The sequence below is a fragment of the Arachis ipaensis genome, chromosome B07, assembly GCF_000816755.2.
Source record: "Arachis ipaensis cultivar K30076 chromosome B07, Araip1.1, whole genome shotgun sequence".
Taxonomy (NCBI): domain Eukaryota; kingdom Viridiplantae; phylum Streptophyta; class Magnoliopsida; order Fabales; family Fabaceae; genus Arachis; species Arachis ipaensis.
This window is the reverse complement of record NC_029791.2, coordinates 798,153-815,390: the sequence shown is the minus strand read 5'-3', so window position 1 is coordinate 815,390 and position 17,238 is coordinate 798,153. Positions and strand designations below refer to the sequence as shown.

General features: G+C 37.8%; 4 protein-coding genes across 5 annotated transcripts; 3 read left to right on the top strand and 1 right to left on the bottom strand.

Annotated features, from left to right (window-relative positions):
• On the top strand, positions 7-6,088 carry LOC107608965 (nuclear pore complex protein NUP133). The gene is made up of 8 exons (XM_016310758.2): positions 7-279; positions 375-499; positions 653-2,479; positions 2,662-3,380; positions 3,455-3,607; positions 3,792-4,125; positions 4,643-4,713; positions 5,219-6,088. The coding sequence occupies exons 1-8, from the start codon at positions 62-64 to the stop codon at positions 5,762-5,764; spliced, it is 3,993 nt and encodes a 1,330-aa protein (XP_016166244.1). The 5' UTR covers positions 7-61; the 3' UTR covers positions 5,765-6,088.
• On the top strand, positions 6,984-10,642 carry LOC107608695 (putative calcium-transporting ATPase 13, plasma membrane-type). Of its 2 annotated transcripts, XM_021106839.1 has the most exons (3): positions 6,984-7,488; positions 7,570-9,639; positions 9,748-10,642. In XM_021106839.1, the coding sequence occupies exons 1-3, from the start codon at positions 7,213-7,215 to the stop codon at positions 10,018-10,020; spliced, it is 2,619 nt and encodes an 872-aa protein (XP_020962498.1). In that variant the 5' UTR covers positions 6,984-7,212; the 3' UTR covers positions 10,021-10,642. The 2 variants fall into 2 exon arrangements, with proteins under 2 accessions (XP_020962498.1, XP_016165887.1); XM_016310401.2 differs by having other exon boundaries at positions 6,985-7,488; positions 7,570-10,642.
• LOC107608697 (chlorophyll a-b binding protein 215, chloroplastic) lies at positions 10,889-12,378 on the top strand. Its single transcript, XM_016310403.2, has 2 exons — positions 10,889-11,158; positions 11,601-12,378. The coding sequence occupies exons 1-2, from the start codon at positions 11,013-11,015 to the stop codon at positions 12,250-12,252; spliced, it is 798 nt and encodes a 265-aa protein (XP_016165889.1). The 5' UTR covers positions 10,889-11,012; the 3' UTR covers positions 12,253-12,378.
• On the bottom strand, positions 12,899-15,190 carry LOC107608696 (pentatricopeptide repeat-containing protein At1g08070, chloroplastic-like). The gene has a single exon (XM_016310402.2). The coding sequence runs from the start codon at positions 15,055-15,057 to the stop codon at positions 13,012-13,014; it is 2,046 nt and encodes a 681-aa protein (XP_016165888.1). The 5' UTR covers positions 15,058-15,190; the 3' UTR covers positions 12,899-13,011.

Here is a 17,238-nt window from a genome sequence, read left to right as displayed (position 1 = left end):
GAAGTAAGCCTAAACCTCCCACTCCGCTCATAAACCCTAACACGTGGCGCATCCTTAACGAATGTTTTCCTCAGCACCCAAAAAAAAGAACACCAATGCTACTCCACTCCGAGATCACGGTGGTGGTGCTGCCGCCGCCGCCGCCAACCTCTTCCATTCTCCGGCAACACCTCAGTCTCGACAAAGAAGCTCCTTCATCTTCAACGAAAACGCCGTCCCTAACCGCCCTTCTACCGGCACTCCCGCTCCCTGGGCTCCTCGTTTATCCGTCCTCGCCAGGTAACCTTCTCTCACCTTCATTTCATTTTACCTTCTAACGCTCATTTTCAGCTAAAATCGCGTTCTGCTTCTCCATTTTTTGTTTGTTTGTTTAGGGTTCCTCAAGTTGATAGAAGTGGAAAAGGTGATGACACAGATCCAATTAAGCCGGTTTTCGTTGCGGAGTTTCCTCAATTGGTTCGCGATGAGCAAGCTACCTTGCTTCACAAACGAGTTTCTGGTGACAGCGGATTTCGAATTTCTTTTAATTTATTGCATTAGTGTTTGTTTTTTCTTGTGTGGTATTGGTATCTCTAATGATTTGTTCAGATTCAAAGAGAAAAAAAAAATCTGAAGATTTGATGTTTGAGGTGTTCTGTGACTTGTGCTGCAGTTGAAGGTTTAGGGTCTGGTGGGATCGACAAAGACACATCCCTTGCTTGGATTACTTGTGGGAATAGGGTCTTCATTTGGAGTTACTTGTCGCCGGCATCGGGGATGAGATGTGTTGTTCTTGAGATTCCCTCGAAAGTTTTGGAGGACAGCGACACTGGCAAAAGTGATGCTGGGAGCTGGTTGCTTTGTGTTGTTAATTGTGATGACACGTCTAAGGGGATGAATAAAGTTCCTAAGCATTGCAGTTCTGCTGCTGTTATTATGTGTAATTGGAAAACTCGGGCTGTTATTTACTGGCCTGATATATATTCTGAATCACACAAGCCAGTCATTAGCGTTGCATCATCTGATGAGTTGGAGACTGTTTTGACTCCTGATAGGAGAAGTTCCTTTGGCAAGCAGCGGCGACAAAGTAAGGTGGGTGGTAGCTTGAATGGATTGCACACTTTCAACTCTTTGATTGCTTCTGTGGTTCCTGGTTGTAAGTTTGTGTGTGTTGCTCTTGCATGTAGCTCAAATGGTGAGCTTTGGCAGTTTCACTGTGGTCCAGATGGCATTCGTCGAAGGAAAGTATATGAAAATGTTACGCGTTCACCTCAGCATGGAGGTGAATCAGGTCAAAATGTGAGCAACAAATGGTATCCAAGGTCATTGACGTGGCGTTTTCCACATCATTCTCCTAAGGAATCAAATCGGCAATTCTTCCTATTGACAGACCATGAGATACAGTGTTTTAAGGTAGAACTCAGTTCTGATATGCATGTTTCAAAGCTTTGGTCCCAGGAAATTGTTGGAACAGATGCTGAAGTTGGCATTAAGAAAGATCTTGCTGGTCAAAAGAAAATCTGGCCTCTTGATGTGCAGGTGGATGATCATGGAAAAGTGATCACCATTCTTGTTGTAACCTTATGTAATGATCGGATTAGCAGTTCAAGCTACATGCAGTATTCTATTCTAACCCTGCAATATAAATCTGGGTTGGATTCTGAGACTACAAATGACAGGATTTTGGAGAAAAAGTCCCCAATGGAGGTGATAATCCCAAAAGCTAGATATGAAGATGAAGATTTCTTGTTTTCCATGAGGCTTAGAGTTGGAGGCAAGCCTTCGGGGTCTACGGTCGTAATATCTGGGGATGGAACAGCAACAGTTTCCCATTATCATAGAAACTTAACTCGCCTCTACAAATTTGATTTACCCTATGATGCTGGAAAGGTACTAGATGCCTCAGTTCTTCCTTCTGCAGATGATTATGAAGAAGGTGCCTGGGTTGTATTAACAGAGAAAGCAGGAATATGGGCAATACCAGAGAAGGCTGTCATACTTGGTGGAGTAGAACCACCTGAGCGGAGTCTATCACGGAAAGGAAGTTCAAATGAAAGATCTGCCCAAGAAGAGATAAGAAATCTTACAGTTGCAGGTAATTTTGCTCCCAGAAGGGCTAGCTCTGAAGCATGGGGTACTGGAGACAGACAGAGGGCTGTTTTAAGTGGGGTTGCACGTCGAACTGCACAAGATGAAGAATCAGAAGCTTTACTAAATCTTCTTTTCAATGATTTTTTATCATCTGGGCAGGTTGACAGGGCACTTGAAAAGCTGGAAACTTCTGGTTCATTTCAAAGGGATGGAGAAACAAATGTTTTTGTGCGGACTAGCAAATCAATCATTGACACCTTAGCTAAACACTGGACAACAACCAGAGGAGCTGAGATTTTGGCTATGGCAGTTGTTTCCACCCAACTCTTGGAAAAGCAGCAGAAACATCAAAAGTTCCTTCAGTTTCTTGCATTATCCAAGTGCCATGAGGAGCTGTGTTCTAGACAGAGTATGATCAAAAGTTCCTTCCCTTTCCCAGCTTTTTTTTTTCCCTTTTTTTTCAAAAACTGATTAAATGTGTTAGGTGGTAAAATAACTTGTTTTAGGTTTAGCAAAATGGAATAAAAACAGTACATATTGAACAACAGGTGAACATGTCATGACTAAATTTTATATATATTATTTTGCCAGGACACGCATTGCAAATTATATTGGAACATGGTGAAAAGCTATCTGCAATGATTCAGCTTAGGGAACTGCAAAATATGATTAGCCAGAATCGTTCAGCTAGTGTTAACTCCTTGGGTTCTAGTTCGGATATACAGATGTCAGGTGCTCTTTGGGACCTGATACAATTGGTTGGTGAGAGAGCTCGGCGTAATACTGTCCTTCTGATGGATAGAGATAATGCTGAAGTATTCTACAGTAAGGTTTCAGATCTTGAAGATTTCTTTTACTGCTTAGATGCAGAAATAGAATATGTTATAAGACCAGAACACCCGTTTGAAATCCAGTTTCAGAGGGCATGTGAACTCTCAAATGCATGTGTTACCATAATTACGACATGCTTAAACTATAAGAATGAGAATCATCTATGGTATCCACCTCCTGAAGGTTTAACACCTTGGTATTGTCAACCTGTTGTACGTAAGGGTATTTGGAGTGGTGCTTCTGTTCTGCTTCGGTTGTTAAGTGAAATATCTGGACTTGATAAATCATCAAAATTAGATTTGTATAGTCATTTAGAAGCTCTAGCTGAAGTGCTACTTGAGGCATATTCAGGTGCTGTTACAGCTAAAATTGAGTGTGGAGAAGAACATAAAGGTCTATTAAATGAATATTGGGAGAGGCGGGATGCACTTCTTGAATCTCTTTATCAACAGGTTAAAGAATTTGAGGCTACCTATAAGGTTAGTACTCTTTTGCTTACCTTGCAATTCTTGCTTGGAATACGAGTATATTGTTCACTTGGTTACGTTCCCAGGATTCAATTGAAGGATCCGAAGGGATGACTGGAGATGCAATTTTGAAGATTATGTCACATCTGCTATCAATTGCTAAACGTCATGGATGCTACAAAGTTATGTGGACAATATGCTGTGATGTAAATGATTCAGAATTGCTGAGAAATATTATGGTATGAGTACGATTTTATCCTTTGTTTGTTTTTTTCCCCAGACATTTCCAATGATGATGATTGTATTGTAGCAACCAAAGGTTTATATGTAACGTGTTTCCAGTTTTATTGGAAGGACATTCTTGATTAGTATTGATGTTATTTTAACCTCATCCTCCCCCAATAATGTTTCTGTGGTTTGCAGCATGAGAGCTTGGGTCCTGATGGGGGTTTTAGTTACTATGTCTTTAAGAAACTTCATGAAAGCAGACAATTCTCTGAGCTCTTGAGGCTTGGTGAAGAATTTCCAGAGGAACTGTCTGTTTTCTTAAAAGAGCATTCAGATCTTCTTTGGCTTCATGATTTGTTCCTTCATCAATATTCGTCTGCTTCAGAAACACTTCATGAATTGGCTCTAGCACAAAATGTTCAATCTACCTCAGTTGCTGAAGAAGGAGAACAAGAGTATTTGAAGTTGAATCTAAAACTAAGTGACAGAAAGAATCTTTTATATCTCTCAAAGATAGCTGCCTTTGCAGGTATTGCCACCGTGTAGCTTTTTCTTAGATATTTTCCAACTGCGAGCTTATTAACTGTTCACCCTCAGGTGTTCAAGTTAAGCAACATTTTCACACTCATATCATTCATCTAGCCATTTTGTCTGTGATTCATTTCCTCATATCTTGTATGCATTCAGCCTGTTTTTTAGGGAAAAACATTCTTTAAAATGAGAAACATGGTAAAGGGAGAAACTGAGGGTTTAATCATCATTAATTTTGTAACTTCCATCATTTGAGTCCCATTATCTTGATTTAATGGTGATTAAATTCTCACTTTACCAACTTTTTCACTTTAAAGGAATTCAATCCTTTTTTAGAACACTGGAAAAGAATTTGTTTGTTTTTCAGAACTACTTTTCTTTTCTTTTTTTTTTTATTTGTTTCCCTATCTGTTAATGTTTTAAATGGTTGTTTTAAAGCTAACTGCCTTAACTTTTTGGACGATGCCTGCTAAATTATATTTGTGATAAGTAAAATTCCCTTGCCTGTCCAACAGCTGGTAGAGATGCTGGTACTCAAGTGAAGGTGGACCGCATTGAGGCTGATTTGAAGATCCTAAAATTACAGGTAGAAATAAGGTTTTTAAATCAATTGTCAATTTCAAAATGAAATTCCTGAAAATTTTCTTGAGTTGCTTTTGTCATGAACATTACACGTGAATAAAATTAAATCACCTTTCTCTGTTTGCATGATAACTTTTTAAGGTTGTGTTTGAATAAATCTGAAGTATGAGATCTAAGCTGCTAAGTTAAAGAGTAAACACACAATTTGAGAAGATAAAAAAAATTTGGAGCTAATCTAAAGTTTCTTCAGTTCAAAAGGAACGGAAAGTAACAGGTGGCTGCGCAATGATTTTGCATGCTTTGATTAATTTCCGAATGATGTGTTTGGTGACAAAATTGTCTGAATAACAATGTTGAAAAGTAGTTTAACGTTTCCCTATATGTGGCTCCTGAGATACGAAACTGATATTTTCTGTGTTTTCATGAGAACTTATTGCACTATGCACCAAAAATAAGCCGCACCTCACTCTTTTAAGCGTCCTTTTCATACACTTTTGCTTGACCTGCAGGAGCAAGTAATGGAAGGATTCCGTTCGATTAAAGATAATCAACTTGTTGAACACCAGCTGCATCATCCAGAAGACTTGATTAAGTTGTGCCTGGAAGGCGAAGGGCGAGAATTCTCGCTGTGGGCCTTTGATGTGTTTGCATGGACCAGTGCCTCATTTCGCAAGGTATACAGAAGGCTTTTGGAAGATTGCTGGAGAAAAGCTGCTAGTCAAGATGATTGGAGTAAACTCCATGATTCATACATAGTTGAAGGATGGAGTGATGAGGAAACCCTGCAGAACTTGAAGAGTACCATACTGTTCCAGGCTTCAAGCAGGTGTTATGGACCTGGAGCTGCAACTTTCGAAGAAGGGTTCGACCAAGTATTGCCCTTGAGACAAGAAAATATGGAGACTCCTGGGGATACAAGTTCTTCAGTTGAAGCAATATTGATGCAACACAAGGATTTCCCCGTTGCAGGCAAGCTTATGCTAATGGCAATCATGTTGGGTTGTGAGGAAGGTGGTGATACCACATACGAAGAAGGGCCTTCCCCTATGGAATAGTGTATTACAATCTAGTGTAGGTAGCATGACATGTGAAATGCAGCTTTTGTTTCGTTCCCCTTTAACCATTACATTGCATTTCACATTCACAATGGCTGATAACGATAATGGTCCTCATAGGAGTCGTGAGCCAATATTAAAAGAGAAATGTTTCTTTTACTTCATTTCTACTTACCATTGCTGCTCCTTACAACTTGTTTTGCGGGAACAAAACGTTGCGTGTGCTTTTTTTTTTTTGATGTAAAAATTGTATAATGAAAATGGCTCGACGCTAATTGAATTAGGTTGGGTTAGGCGACATCTTTTTCATTTTTTTTGGTTGATCTAATGCCGTTGTTTTTTAAATTTATTTTTCTTACGGGCACACCCTTCAGAACACAGTTACACAGACTTCGTTGTATCACAAAGACACATATAGTAACTGTCTAACTGATAAAACTGACACATTAGTACATTACAGTATAGTAGTATACTGTAGCTCATTTTTTAACTAATGAATATAGGAAGAGTTTCAAGTGTATCGAGAACATCAGTGTTCTAATTATTTTAACTGTTAATTTGAATTATAAAAAATATATATAATATATATTAATTAAAATTAACGATTAAAACAACTAGAACATGGATATTCTCGGGTACACCTGATAACTTTCCTATACTATAAGTAGAAGTTAACAACTAGCTCAAAATTTTAAGTTTTTCATGTCAATAAAAATCAAGCCATCAATATTTAATTGGGACAAAATTAGTCAATTTTATAAACCACACCATACCCGGATTGCTCACTCGCTCTTTTATTAATTTTGAATTATCAATTCGACTTTCCAGTGTTTCGCATGCCGTAAACCCATAATATAGCTCAAGTCTCATGATATTAATTATTATGAGGAAGAAATAATAAAAGTTAGGTAAAGGAAAGATGTATCATGTATGAGGAAATTTGGGCCAAATTTCCAAACTCCACTGGCCGGCAATGCACTGCCCGCAAAAGTCAGTTAGTGTAGTATTTTGTGATTGTGAGTGCAGTACTTTTCCAGCCGCCCCGCGTAAAGGTGGACACGTGGCAGCTATCTAGAAGTGCCCGAATAAAATATTAGTAAAAAAACTAAAAATCAAACCCATGCGTAGAGTTTAATGTCTACCTTGTAAATTCTATTGCAATTTCAAGCTTTTTAAGTAAAAATAAAAAAATAGCATTTATACACTTAATTTTTATATATAAATATAGGACCATTCTCTTGTTTTCCTACTCAGTAATCAATACTCAACTAACCAAAATGATTTGGTTTGTGCATTGAAAGATAGGATCTTAGATTCTTCAGATATTCTTCATGCTCTCTTTATTTAGCCTTTTCTCTCCATAAATGAACAAGGAACCAACCATTCATTCTTGTTCCTATTCTGATCCTCAGTTACCTTACAAAACTACCAACTAACTAACTGCAAGCATGTCTGGTGATGATGATGTTGTTGTTGGTGCCAACATTAATAATCTTGGTGCTAGCTTACTCATAACTAGCAGCAGGTACATCAAGATTTGGCATAGAACCACCAAATACATTGGAATTCTCATTTATCTCAAGAAATCAACACCATACACTGCATTGCCTCCTGCTAGATCCAAATCATACCATGAAATTGAGATTGCCTCTGATGATGATCAAGAGGAGAAAGTAGAGCATGATGGCCCTCTTTGTTCACCACTTTCTGATCAACACACTGAGGTATCAATCTATACATTACTATTTGGATGTTACTTTTCTTATAGTAGTGTTATGTGAACAGTTTGGTTGTATGATGAACAGGAGGGCCTTATTGGCAATGGGAACTATAAGGTGTTGCCAGGGCATGATGGAACAAGCTTCACCAAGTGTTTGTGGAATTGCTTCAAACGCAACAATTATGCAATTTCAGTGCTGTTATGCTCAGCTGGTTTGTCCTTTGCCACAGAGTTCAAGCAGGAGGGACCTAAATATGGTTGGCATGATGGTGTTGCCATAGTAATTGCTGTTATCCTGATTGTTGCATTCCCTTCCATAACAAACTATTGGAGCGAAAGGAAGATGATGAAACTGTCAAAGAGAAAGGAGAAAATGATATTCACAGTTGAAAGGGAGGGCTTGTTGGAGAGGCGAATCGAGAAACCAATCTGTTACATTGACAAATTTGTTCTTTTGGTCTCAGTATCCGTTGCTCTTGTGGTGCTTATTCGCCTGATCTGCAAATCGAATGGGGACAGTGGTGATTTGCCAGAGCTTAAGGGGAATGTCTCAGTTGGTTTGGTGATGGAAGTTCTTCAGAGAACCTTTTTGAGGCCATATGGAAGGATTTCCATCTTAGCAGGTCTTGTTACTGTTGTAGTACTATGTGTGCAACATGGAGTGCCACTTATGGTTACAGTTTCTCTCTATTACCAGAAGGTAGTGTCCAGAAAAGATGCAGTCATAAATGGTTTATCAGCTTGTACAACAATGGGGCTAGTTACTGTCATCTGCATTGATGTATCTGGTGGATTGACATCCGAGCTGATGAAGGTTAGCAGAGTTTGGATGGGGGAGAAAGATATTAGCAAGGTTGAGGAATCAGAAGTTAATCAAGTTGTTCTCAGTATGCTTCAACAAGGAGTTGTTTTATCTGTGGCACCAGAGCTTCAGCTTTCTCCAATATCAAGTTCACTTATTTCATGGGCTGAAACAACATCGGGAATGAATAGAGAGTATTTTACAACAAAATTTGACACTCTAAAGCACAGAAAACTGGATTCTGACAAAGAAGGCAGTGGAGTTTTGTTGAAAAATGTTGGGGAGAATGATCAAAATCTGCACTTGCACTGGAGCGGTGATGCATCCACGGTATTGGATATGTGTTCACTATACTATGATAGCAAAGGGGAATGCCACACCATAGGGAATCAGAAAATCAAATTTGAAGAAGTGATTAAGGAGATGGAAAATAGTGGTCTGAAGCCAATTGCATTTGCTCATAAACAAACTACGGTGCAAGAACTTGAACAAGATGAATTGATATTGTTAGGATTGATGGGTCTCGAAGGAACATGTCAAGAATCCAGAAAACTAGCAATGGAAGAGCTCAGAGAAGCTGGATTAAAGATCATACTGGTCTCAGAGGATGCAATTCTGGTAGTGAATGACATAGCTCAGGAACTAGGATTTGAATTGACAGTAGATGACATTTTCCTTGAAGGAAAAGTACTTCAAGATTTGAATGGAAGTGCTAGATTGGATAAGGTGGACCTGGCCCTTATAATGGGAAGTTTTTGCCTTGAAGACAAGATTCTCATGGTACAGTGCTTTCAAGAAAAGGGTCATGTGGTTGCATTTGTTGGAAAAGGGACAAGTAGCCATAGTTCAGTTCTGCAAGTAGCTGATGTAGGCATAATCCATGATTCTCTAGGCACAGTAGTGGACACAGATAGTTCTGGAATAACCATCAGATGTTTCAATGCATTGAAACCAATTGTTATGGCTGGTAGAAATAACTACAGAAACATTCAGAAGTTCATTCAACTTCAACTCACCTTTAGCATATCAGGTTCACTCATAACCTTGATTACTACAATCTCCACAGGAGAATCACCCTTAACAGCATTCCAATTTATTTGGGTGAATTTTGTAATGTGCCTTCTTGGTGGCCTAATGATGATAATGGAGTTGAGTTGTGAGGAAAAGCTTCTTGCTATTCAATCATCAAGAAGGAGTCAATCAGTTATAACAAGAGAGATCTTGAAGAGCATAGCTGTTCAGGTTTTGTACCAGACTTGGGTATCGATGATGCTCAAATTCAGTGGCCATAGAACTAATGAAGAGAAAGAAGTTAGGAAAACCATGATCTTCAACTCATTCCTATTTTGCCAGGTCTTCAATCTACTCAACACCATGAATTTGTTGAAAAAGCAAGTTGTCAAAGTTGTTCTGAAAAGCTACTTTTTCTTGGTGGCTTTAGCTTTTTGCATTCTTGTGCAGGTGCTGATGATTGAGTATGCAAAATGCCTAGCATATTGCATGAGGCTGAATGTTCCACACTGGGCTATCTGTGTCCTTGTTGGTTTCTCTTCATGTGCATTTGAATGGATCCTGAAGAATCTAGTAGTGATTCTTAGCACCAATAATGCTTCAGAAACAAGTACTTCTCCCTCTGGATTGTTTAATTGGTCACGTTGGTTTTATCTCCCTTTGGGATTTCCGTTTCTGATGTTGCTTTTCTTCCCTGACCAAATGAAACAGATACTTAGATAGTGGATGAACTTAACATGTTCATGTGTAGCATTGTAACACACCACTTCAGTAATTTATAGTTCTAGGTAGTACCTTTGTGTATAGTTTTTCACTTTTTGTGTGTATAATAATTCATTTGCAGATTGCAATTTAGTCTCTAAAATGCAACCTGCACTTGTATGTGTAGAATAACGCCCTTGTAGGTGCTACCATTGTGTGTATTATTCATTATTCATATTCATTCCATCCATCACACTTCATGTGATTGTGATTGTGATTTGTGAATGTGCAAGTACAATAAATTTCTGTAGAAAATCTTGATTCTGTTAAATCTTCTTTGTATATGATGACTCTCTTATAGTTGTGTTCCTTGGCTTTTTGATGCATCCAGCATGTAAAACAAAATAAATAAAGGAAAAAAGAAGAAGAAAATAGCTATCTAAAGTCTAAACTAAAGTTAAATATTCTCAGCAAATGAAGTTGTTAAGGCCATTAAACATTTTTTTTTTCTTTTCTTTTGGGTCTTGTAAATTGTAATTCTTACTTCTGAAAAACCTAATTTTGGAATGTAGCAAAGATGATCTAACACCTTGTGACTTGAGGCTGAGGTGTTCACAACAAGCCTGTCTCTTTTTGTTCCTTTCAGTTAAAAAAATATATAAAAAAAATAAAGATGTGATGGGCAATATTTTAGTGTAATATTCGCCCAATCCAAATCCAATCCCTTTTACTAAGCATAGCTTTTAATTGGTGCACCAAATTTGTGTGGCTTAGATTGACCCTCTTGAAAACATCTGAGCAAGAAGATCTTTGCATCCACGTGGCAGAAGGAGAGACACATTGCCATCACAAAATATCAGCTTGGGAATCTACATGCAACTCAACAACCAATTAGAAGCTGCTGAGTTGTGCATATCCTCATCCACCACCCTTCTATAAACCTTTCTACTCTCAACCTTCACTCTCCACAACAACAAGAAAAGAAAACAAAAAAAAAAAATCATAACATAACCATGGCCACCTCTGCCATCCAGCAATCTGCATTCACCGGCCAAACTGCCTTGAAGCAAGGAAATGAACTTCTCCGCAAGATTGGTGGCGCCGGCAAAGGCCGCATTAACATGCGTCGTACCGTGAAGAGTACCCCTCAAAGCATTTGGTAACAACTAAAACTTGTTTGCAAATTAAACATTATACTTGGCACTAGTTTGTTAGTTAGTTAGTTACTTTATTCAAAATATTTGTAACATTTTTCTGTTTCATATCAGAAAACTTTATATAATATATTATATACAATGTTATGTGTATTGTCTCATGATATAGTCACAATATGGTTGTTGTTATAAGGGTCAAGAGGTGAATCTATACCTATGCATGATAAAATAACAGAAAATAACTACCCTATCTATTATGTAATCATGTAACTTTTCATGTTGTAATATTTCTCAATAGTCACAAAAATATTTATATTGAAAATGTATAAAATAATACATGTATAAGTACACAAAAAATACACTGATTTAGTAGCTGATTTTTGAAATAGAACATTTTGTTTAACAGGCTAATTTGCTTAAGAATCTAACTTTGATGTCCCTGTTAAGGTATGGACCTGACCGTCCCAAGTACTTGGGTCCATTCTCCGACCAAATCCCCTCATACTTGACCGGAGAATTCCCCGGTGACTACGGATGGGACACTGCCGGATTATCTGCAGACCCAGAGACCTTTGCAAGGAACCGTGAGCTGGAAGTGATTCACAGCAGATGGGCCATGCTTGGTGCACTTGGATGCACATTCCCAGAAATCCTTGAAAAGAATGGTGTCAAGTTTGGTGAGGCTGTTTGGTTCAAGGCTGGAGCACAGATCTTCTCAGAGGGTGGCCTTGACTACTTGGGGAACCCGAATTTGATCCATGCTCAGAGCATTCTTGCAATCTGGGCTGTCCAGGTTGTGCTCATGGGATTTGTTGAAGGCTACAGAGTTGGTGGAGGGCCTCTTGGTGAAGGACTAGACCCAATTTACCCTGGTGGTGCCTTTGATCCTCTTGGTTTGGCCGATGACCCCGAAGCATTCGCCGAGTTGAAGGTGAAGGAACTCAAGAATGGCCGGTTGGCTATGTTCTCCATGTTTGGTTTCTTTGTTCAGGCCATTGTTACTGGCAAGGGACCTATTCAGAACCTGTTTGACCATGTTGCTGACCCTGTTGCCAACAATGCTTGGGCTTATGCCACTAACTTTGTCCCTGGACAATAAATGAGGATAACTTGTGTCTGTTATGCTGAAATCTTCTGCTAGTTCTCATTGACATTGATGTAATTATGAGCAGAAGAATCTGTATGATGAGAACAATGATATATTAGATATGTCAGCTCTTATGCATGGTTTTGTAATACTGATTGGAATGTGTTAGTTTACATGGTTTCTACTTTTTCAAATAACATCCTCCTCATATGTGAATAACTTTCAAGGACTCCTAAAAGTGATAATTACACAAAAACCTGACTAAATTTAGAGTTTTAAGCTATTAAACTTCCTTTTCTGTGTTTTATAGTTAAATGGCTATCAGTTCTACACAAAGAAAATGACAAGGGAAGAATATCATCTTTAAGAATGTCATATTTTAAGAACTTAAATATGTTCATTTTTATAATATAATTAACATAATTGAAAGAGATCCTGTTAATATATAATTGTGAAAGAAATATTTCCATAATATCTAACACTTATTTGGGTGGATGTATATTTGGCATTGGTATCATTCCATGATCAAATGCGTGGATAATGTTTACATCTTATTACATCATTTTTAGTAATTACAATCATCATTGATTGTGCGATATTATACCAATTTGTTGAGATGAAGTTCATCTGCATTTTAACAAGTGAAAAGAAGCCGATGAATTTCAAGTTTTCAATATACAACTAGACAAGGAAACAGGGAAACAACTCAGACAAATATGTTCAAAGCTGCCCAAGAATCCATGACATACTATAATGCTAATGGAAATGCAATCACCAAAAATCATTGCAAGAACATGATCCATTTTTGAAATGATGGAAGCGGCTATTATCTCTAACAACAATTTCGCGATGGTAGATTACAGACAGGAGTTTAGTAACTTCATGGCAATCATTACAGACTCTAAGGTTTTTTATGATGCGAATAGGAGTTGTGCCTTCCATATTGATGAGGCCAAATGATATGGCCAACCTCTCACTGTGGTTCTCTAATTCAGATTCCTTTTCTCTCTCCCCTTCAATATTCAGTAGAACCTGGCTTGTATCAGGAACATGACCAGCTTGTTTCAGTTTTTCCCTCATCTCCTTCAATTTTGCATATATGTCCTCAGATTGCGGATGTGATCTATCACCCACAATAAACCTATGAAGTTGGCCTCTGTGCTCAATGAAGCTGCATCCAACATCCTTGGATACTCTTCTTTTCTTCATCATTTCCCTTACTTGTGAAACCTTATCCCACTTCCCAGCTGCAGCATACATGTTTGACAGCACGGTGTAACACCCAGTGAAATCTGGATCTGCCTCGATCAAATTATGAGCTGCATATTCGCCAATTTCCAAATTTCCATGGTTCCTAGAACCGCCGAGCAAACTCATCCAGATAACTTTGTTCGGCCTCATTGGCATGCTCTCAATAATCATCTTTGCCTGCTCTAGATGTCCAGCTCGACACAAAATGTCAACATAGCAACCATAATGCTCAACTGTTGGCTTGATTTTGTAATCATCTATCATCATGTGAAAAATCCGGCTTCCGTCATCAACCAATCCTGCATGACTACAAGCATTCAACACTCCAATGAAAGTTATATCATGTGGTTTCATTCCGATTCTGCGCATTCGCTGAAAAAGCTCAAGAGATTGGTCAGCTAAGCCATGCATTCCTAACCCCACAATTATAGCCGTCCAATGTCCCAACTTCTTATTGGCTATTGCTTCAAAAACTTTCATGGCACTCTCTATGCTGCCACACTTGGAATACATTGCTATCAGCGATGTACCAAGTACGCCATCTAATTCAAAGCCATGTTTAACCATAAACGAATGAATCCATCTTCCATTACTGAGAACAGCTAAACTTGAAACTGCTGAAAGAGCACTGAGTATTGTAACATTGCTGGGCATGAGTCCCTCTTTCAAAAGTGCATCAAACAACTCTAGAGCTTCAAAATACCGCCCATTGAGCTCGAAACCTGCTATCATTGAGTTCCAGCTTATCAGACTCCTCACCGGCATCTGGCTAAACAACTGATTAGCCAGATGGACTTTCCTACACTTCATATACCCATTAATCATAGCATTACAGGAGATCAAGCTCTTACTAGGCATTTGATCAAACACCTCTCTTGCAGTCTCAACCTCGCCGCATTTGCATAACCCATCAACCAAAGCAGTCCAAGTAAACTCATCCCTCTCAGGCATTTCATCGAACAGCTTCATCGCAAACTCAACATCACCATTTCTAGCATACCCATCAATCAAAGAGTTCCAAGACACCAAATCCTTGTCCTCCATTCGATCAAACACGTCTCTAGCCACACCCATCTCACCCCACTTCGCATACATGCTCACCAAACTGCTCTGCACAAACTTATCCGAACCGAACCCAATTTTCAATCCCAACCCATGAACCTGTTTTCCCTCGTGAACCGCAACCAAGCGAGCACAGCCCTTGATCACGCAAGGGAGCGTGAACCCATCGGGCACAACCCCATGTAGAACCATTCGGCGAAAGAGTGCAACAGCATCATTGGAACGGTGGTTCTGAACGCAGCACTTGATGATCAAGTTCCACGAAAGCAGAGAGGGTTGTTGCAATGCGTCGAACAGGGAGAGGGCACTTTTGAGGTCGTTGATTTTGGGGTCCGTGTAGAGGGAAAGAAGGCGAGAAGAAAGAGAAGGGTGATTCAAGGTGCCGCTTTTGAGATAGAGAGCGTGGAATTGGTGTGGGGTTTGGGGGAATTGAGTAAAGTTACGATCTTGAGAGAGAAATGAATTGAGAGAGGAAGATTGAGCAAGGTTCTGCATTGCATTCATTCCCTTTCTTCTGATTCAGTCAATTTCATTTCGTTTTGTTTCGTTTGTTTCATTCAATTTCATTTCATACACATTGCATTATCCTTTGTCATTAACCAACTTTATTTTGATTACTCCTCCTCTTAATAGAAAGCTTCATTTCTAATAATAATAATAATAATAATAATAATATGCAATCGACTTCACGTGAAAAGGATGCACATGATCCGGTCTGATTCGAAGGTCTGGTCCGGTTCCGAATACTTTAGGGGTTAATTTGGTGTGATTTTATCGGGTTTAGGGTCGGGTAAGGGTCTCAAAAATAAATTCGGTCATTATTTCGAGTCGGGTCCGGGCCATAGTTCGAGTCACCCGAAGTCGGCCCGGTGGCCCGGTCATTATACACAATTAATATTTTGTGTTATTAGTGATAGATCATGACTATTCTTATATGGAATTTAAGTATTGTAAACCTTAATATTTTGTGTTATTAGTCATTATAAGACTATAAGTTAATGTTTTATGTTTAGAATGCATAAGACTTTAGACTAATGCATAATATTGTATTATTTGTATTGATTTAAATATTTTGTATTATTAGACAATATTAGTATTGATTGTGGTTATACTTTAATTTTGAAGAAGGGTTGGTTCTTGTTATATTTTTCTAAGTGAATTTTACCATGTTAAATAATGGTTGGAATCTTGGAAATTTGGATATTTTTACATGCTAGCTTACAAGAAGGTATCAACGTAATGTAATGTTAACAGCTTGGTTTTCACCCGGTATAATTGTGGCCCGAAAGTGTATTGGTTTCATCGGGTGTAGGACCGGGTTCAAGTCTAATAAATAAACTCGTTGTATATTTCGGGTCGGGTCTGTGTCGCTTCACCCGACCCATGTGCACTCCTACGTGAAGTTGATAACTGGTTAACTGAAAATTTAATCAAATTAATCAAATCATTTAACAACTCTCAGTTACCAACTTCACGTGAAGTTAACTACACCTGAATTTCTACCAAGAAATTGTTGAAAAATAGAAAAAGCTTTCTATGTTATCAACTAAATATCTACTACTACTTGTCTTGCCATTCTATATCCAATAAAAATAATATTTACTTCTTCAATAAATTAAGGAAGAAAAAAAATTTGATGTTAATATTAGTGGAAGAAGATATGAATTGAAGGTGGCATGCAATCATGCATAATAGTAACATAGAAGATTAATCATACTTGTTTTGACTTTAGTTTATCAGTTGTTGCAAATGTCATGATTCGGTAGTTGTAATTGGCAACAATATAATAAAAGTAATGTTAGAATAACCACTATAAGAATACAAACGACACACTATAGGCCATTTCTTATGAATAGTATATCATTTGTCACGATGCTTGTGGTTTCAAAAAGATTATTAAGCTACAATTTAAAAGTAGTTAGATAGTATCGTTGAACAAACCAGATGTATACACATTACACAGTGCTATGACTTGAGTTTTCTATCTTTCCCTTCATAGACACAATGGACTAATTAATCATTGATTGCTAACTCCAAAAATATTCCTTCTCAATTCCTTTTGTCTCTTCTTCGTAGCCCCAACCTTCCAACCTCCAAGCTCCAAAACAAGAATGGCTTATTCAATTCAACAATTCAACATTTTCTTTCTTTCTTTTTTTTAAGTTTTATTTTTTTTTCCTTTTTAAAATATAGGGTAAAGTATATTTTTTGTCCCTGAAATTTGATAAAAGTTTTAAAAATACCCCTAAATTTTATTTTGTTTTAATTTTATCCCAAAAGTTTTCGATTTGCATCAAATATACCTTTGGCGGCTAATTTTTCAAAAAATTTAAGACCAATTCAACAACAATTTCATAAGAATAACCCTCAACACAAGCAAATCAAGCATCATTTTCATACATTATTATTAGATTGGTCTTAAATTTTTTGAAAATTTAGCCGTCATGGTTATATTTGATGCAAATCGAAAACTTTTGGGACAAAATTAAAATAAAATAAAACTTAAGAGTATTTTTAAAACTTTTGTCAAACTTCAGAGATAAAAAATATACTTTACCCTAAAATATATCTATGGTTGAATTTGTTCTGTAGTAACCTCCTAAGGTTATTCTTATAGGGAGAAGTCCAAAAGATATGAAAATTATAGTAAAACAGTATTTTATTTTATAGATATTTCACTTAATA

Excerpts from the sequence above, each read along its gene's own strand:
- LOC107608965 (XM_016310758.2), top strand. The coding sequence starts at position 62 with ATGTTTTCCTCAGCACCCAAAAAAAAGAACACCAATGCTACTCCACTC. Across the intron at positions 2,480-2,661 it reads GGAGCTGTGTTCTAGACAGA|GACACGCATTGCAAATTATA; the intron begins GTATGATCAAAA and ends TTATTTTGCCAG. Across the intron at positions 3,381-3,454 it reads AATTTGAGGCTACCTATAAG|GATTCAATTGAAGGATCCGA; the intron begins GTTAGTACTCTT and ends TTACGTTCCCAG.
- LOC107608695 (XM_016310401.2), top strand. The coding sequence starts at position 7,213 with ATGTCTGGTGATGATGATGTTGTTGTTGGTGCCAACATTAATAATCTT. Across the intron at positions 7,489-7,569 it reads TTTCTGATCAACACACTGAG|GAGGGCCTTATTGGCAATGG; the intron begins GTATCAATCTAT and ends TATGATGAACAG.
- LOC107608697 (XM_016310403.2), top strand. The coding sequence starts at position 11,013 with ATGGCCACCTCTGCCATCCAGCAATCTGCATTCACCGGCCAAACTGCC. Across the intron at positions 11,159-11,600 it reads AGTACCCCTCAAAGCATTTG|GTATGGACCTGACCGTCCCA; the intron begins GTAACAACTAAA and ends GTCCCTGTTAAG.
- LOC107608696 (XM_016310402.2), bottom strand. The coding sequence starts at position 15,057 with ATGAATGCAATGCAGAACCTTGCTCAATCTTCCTCTCTCAATTCATTT.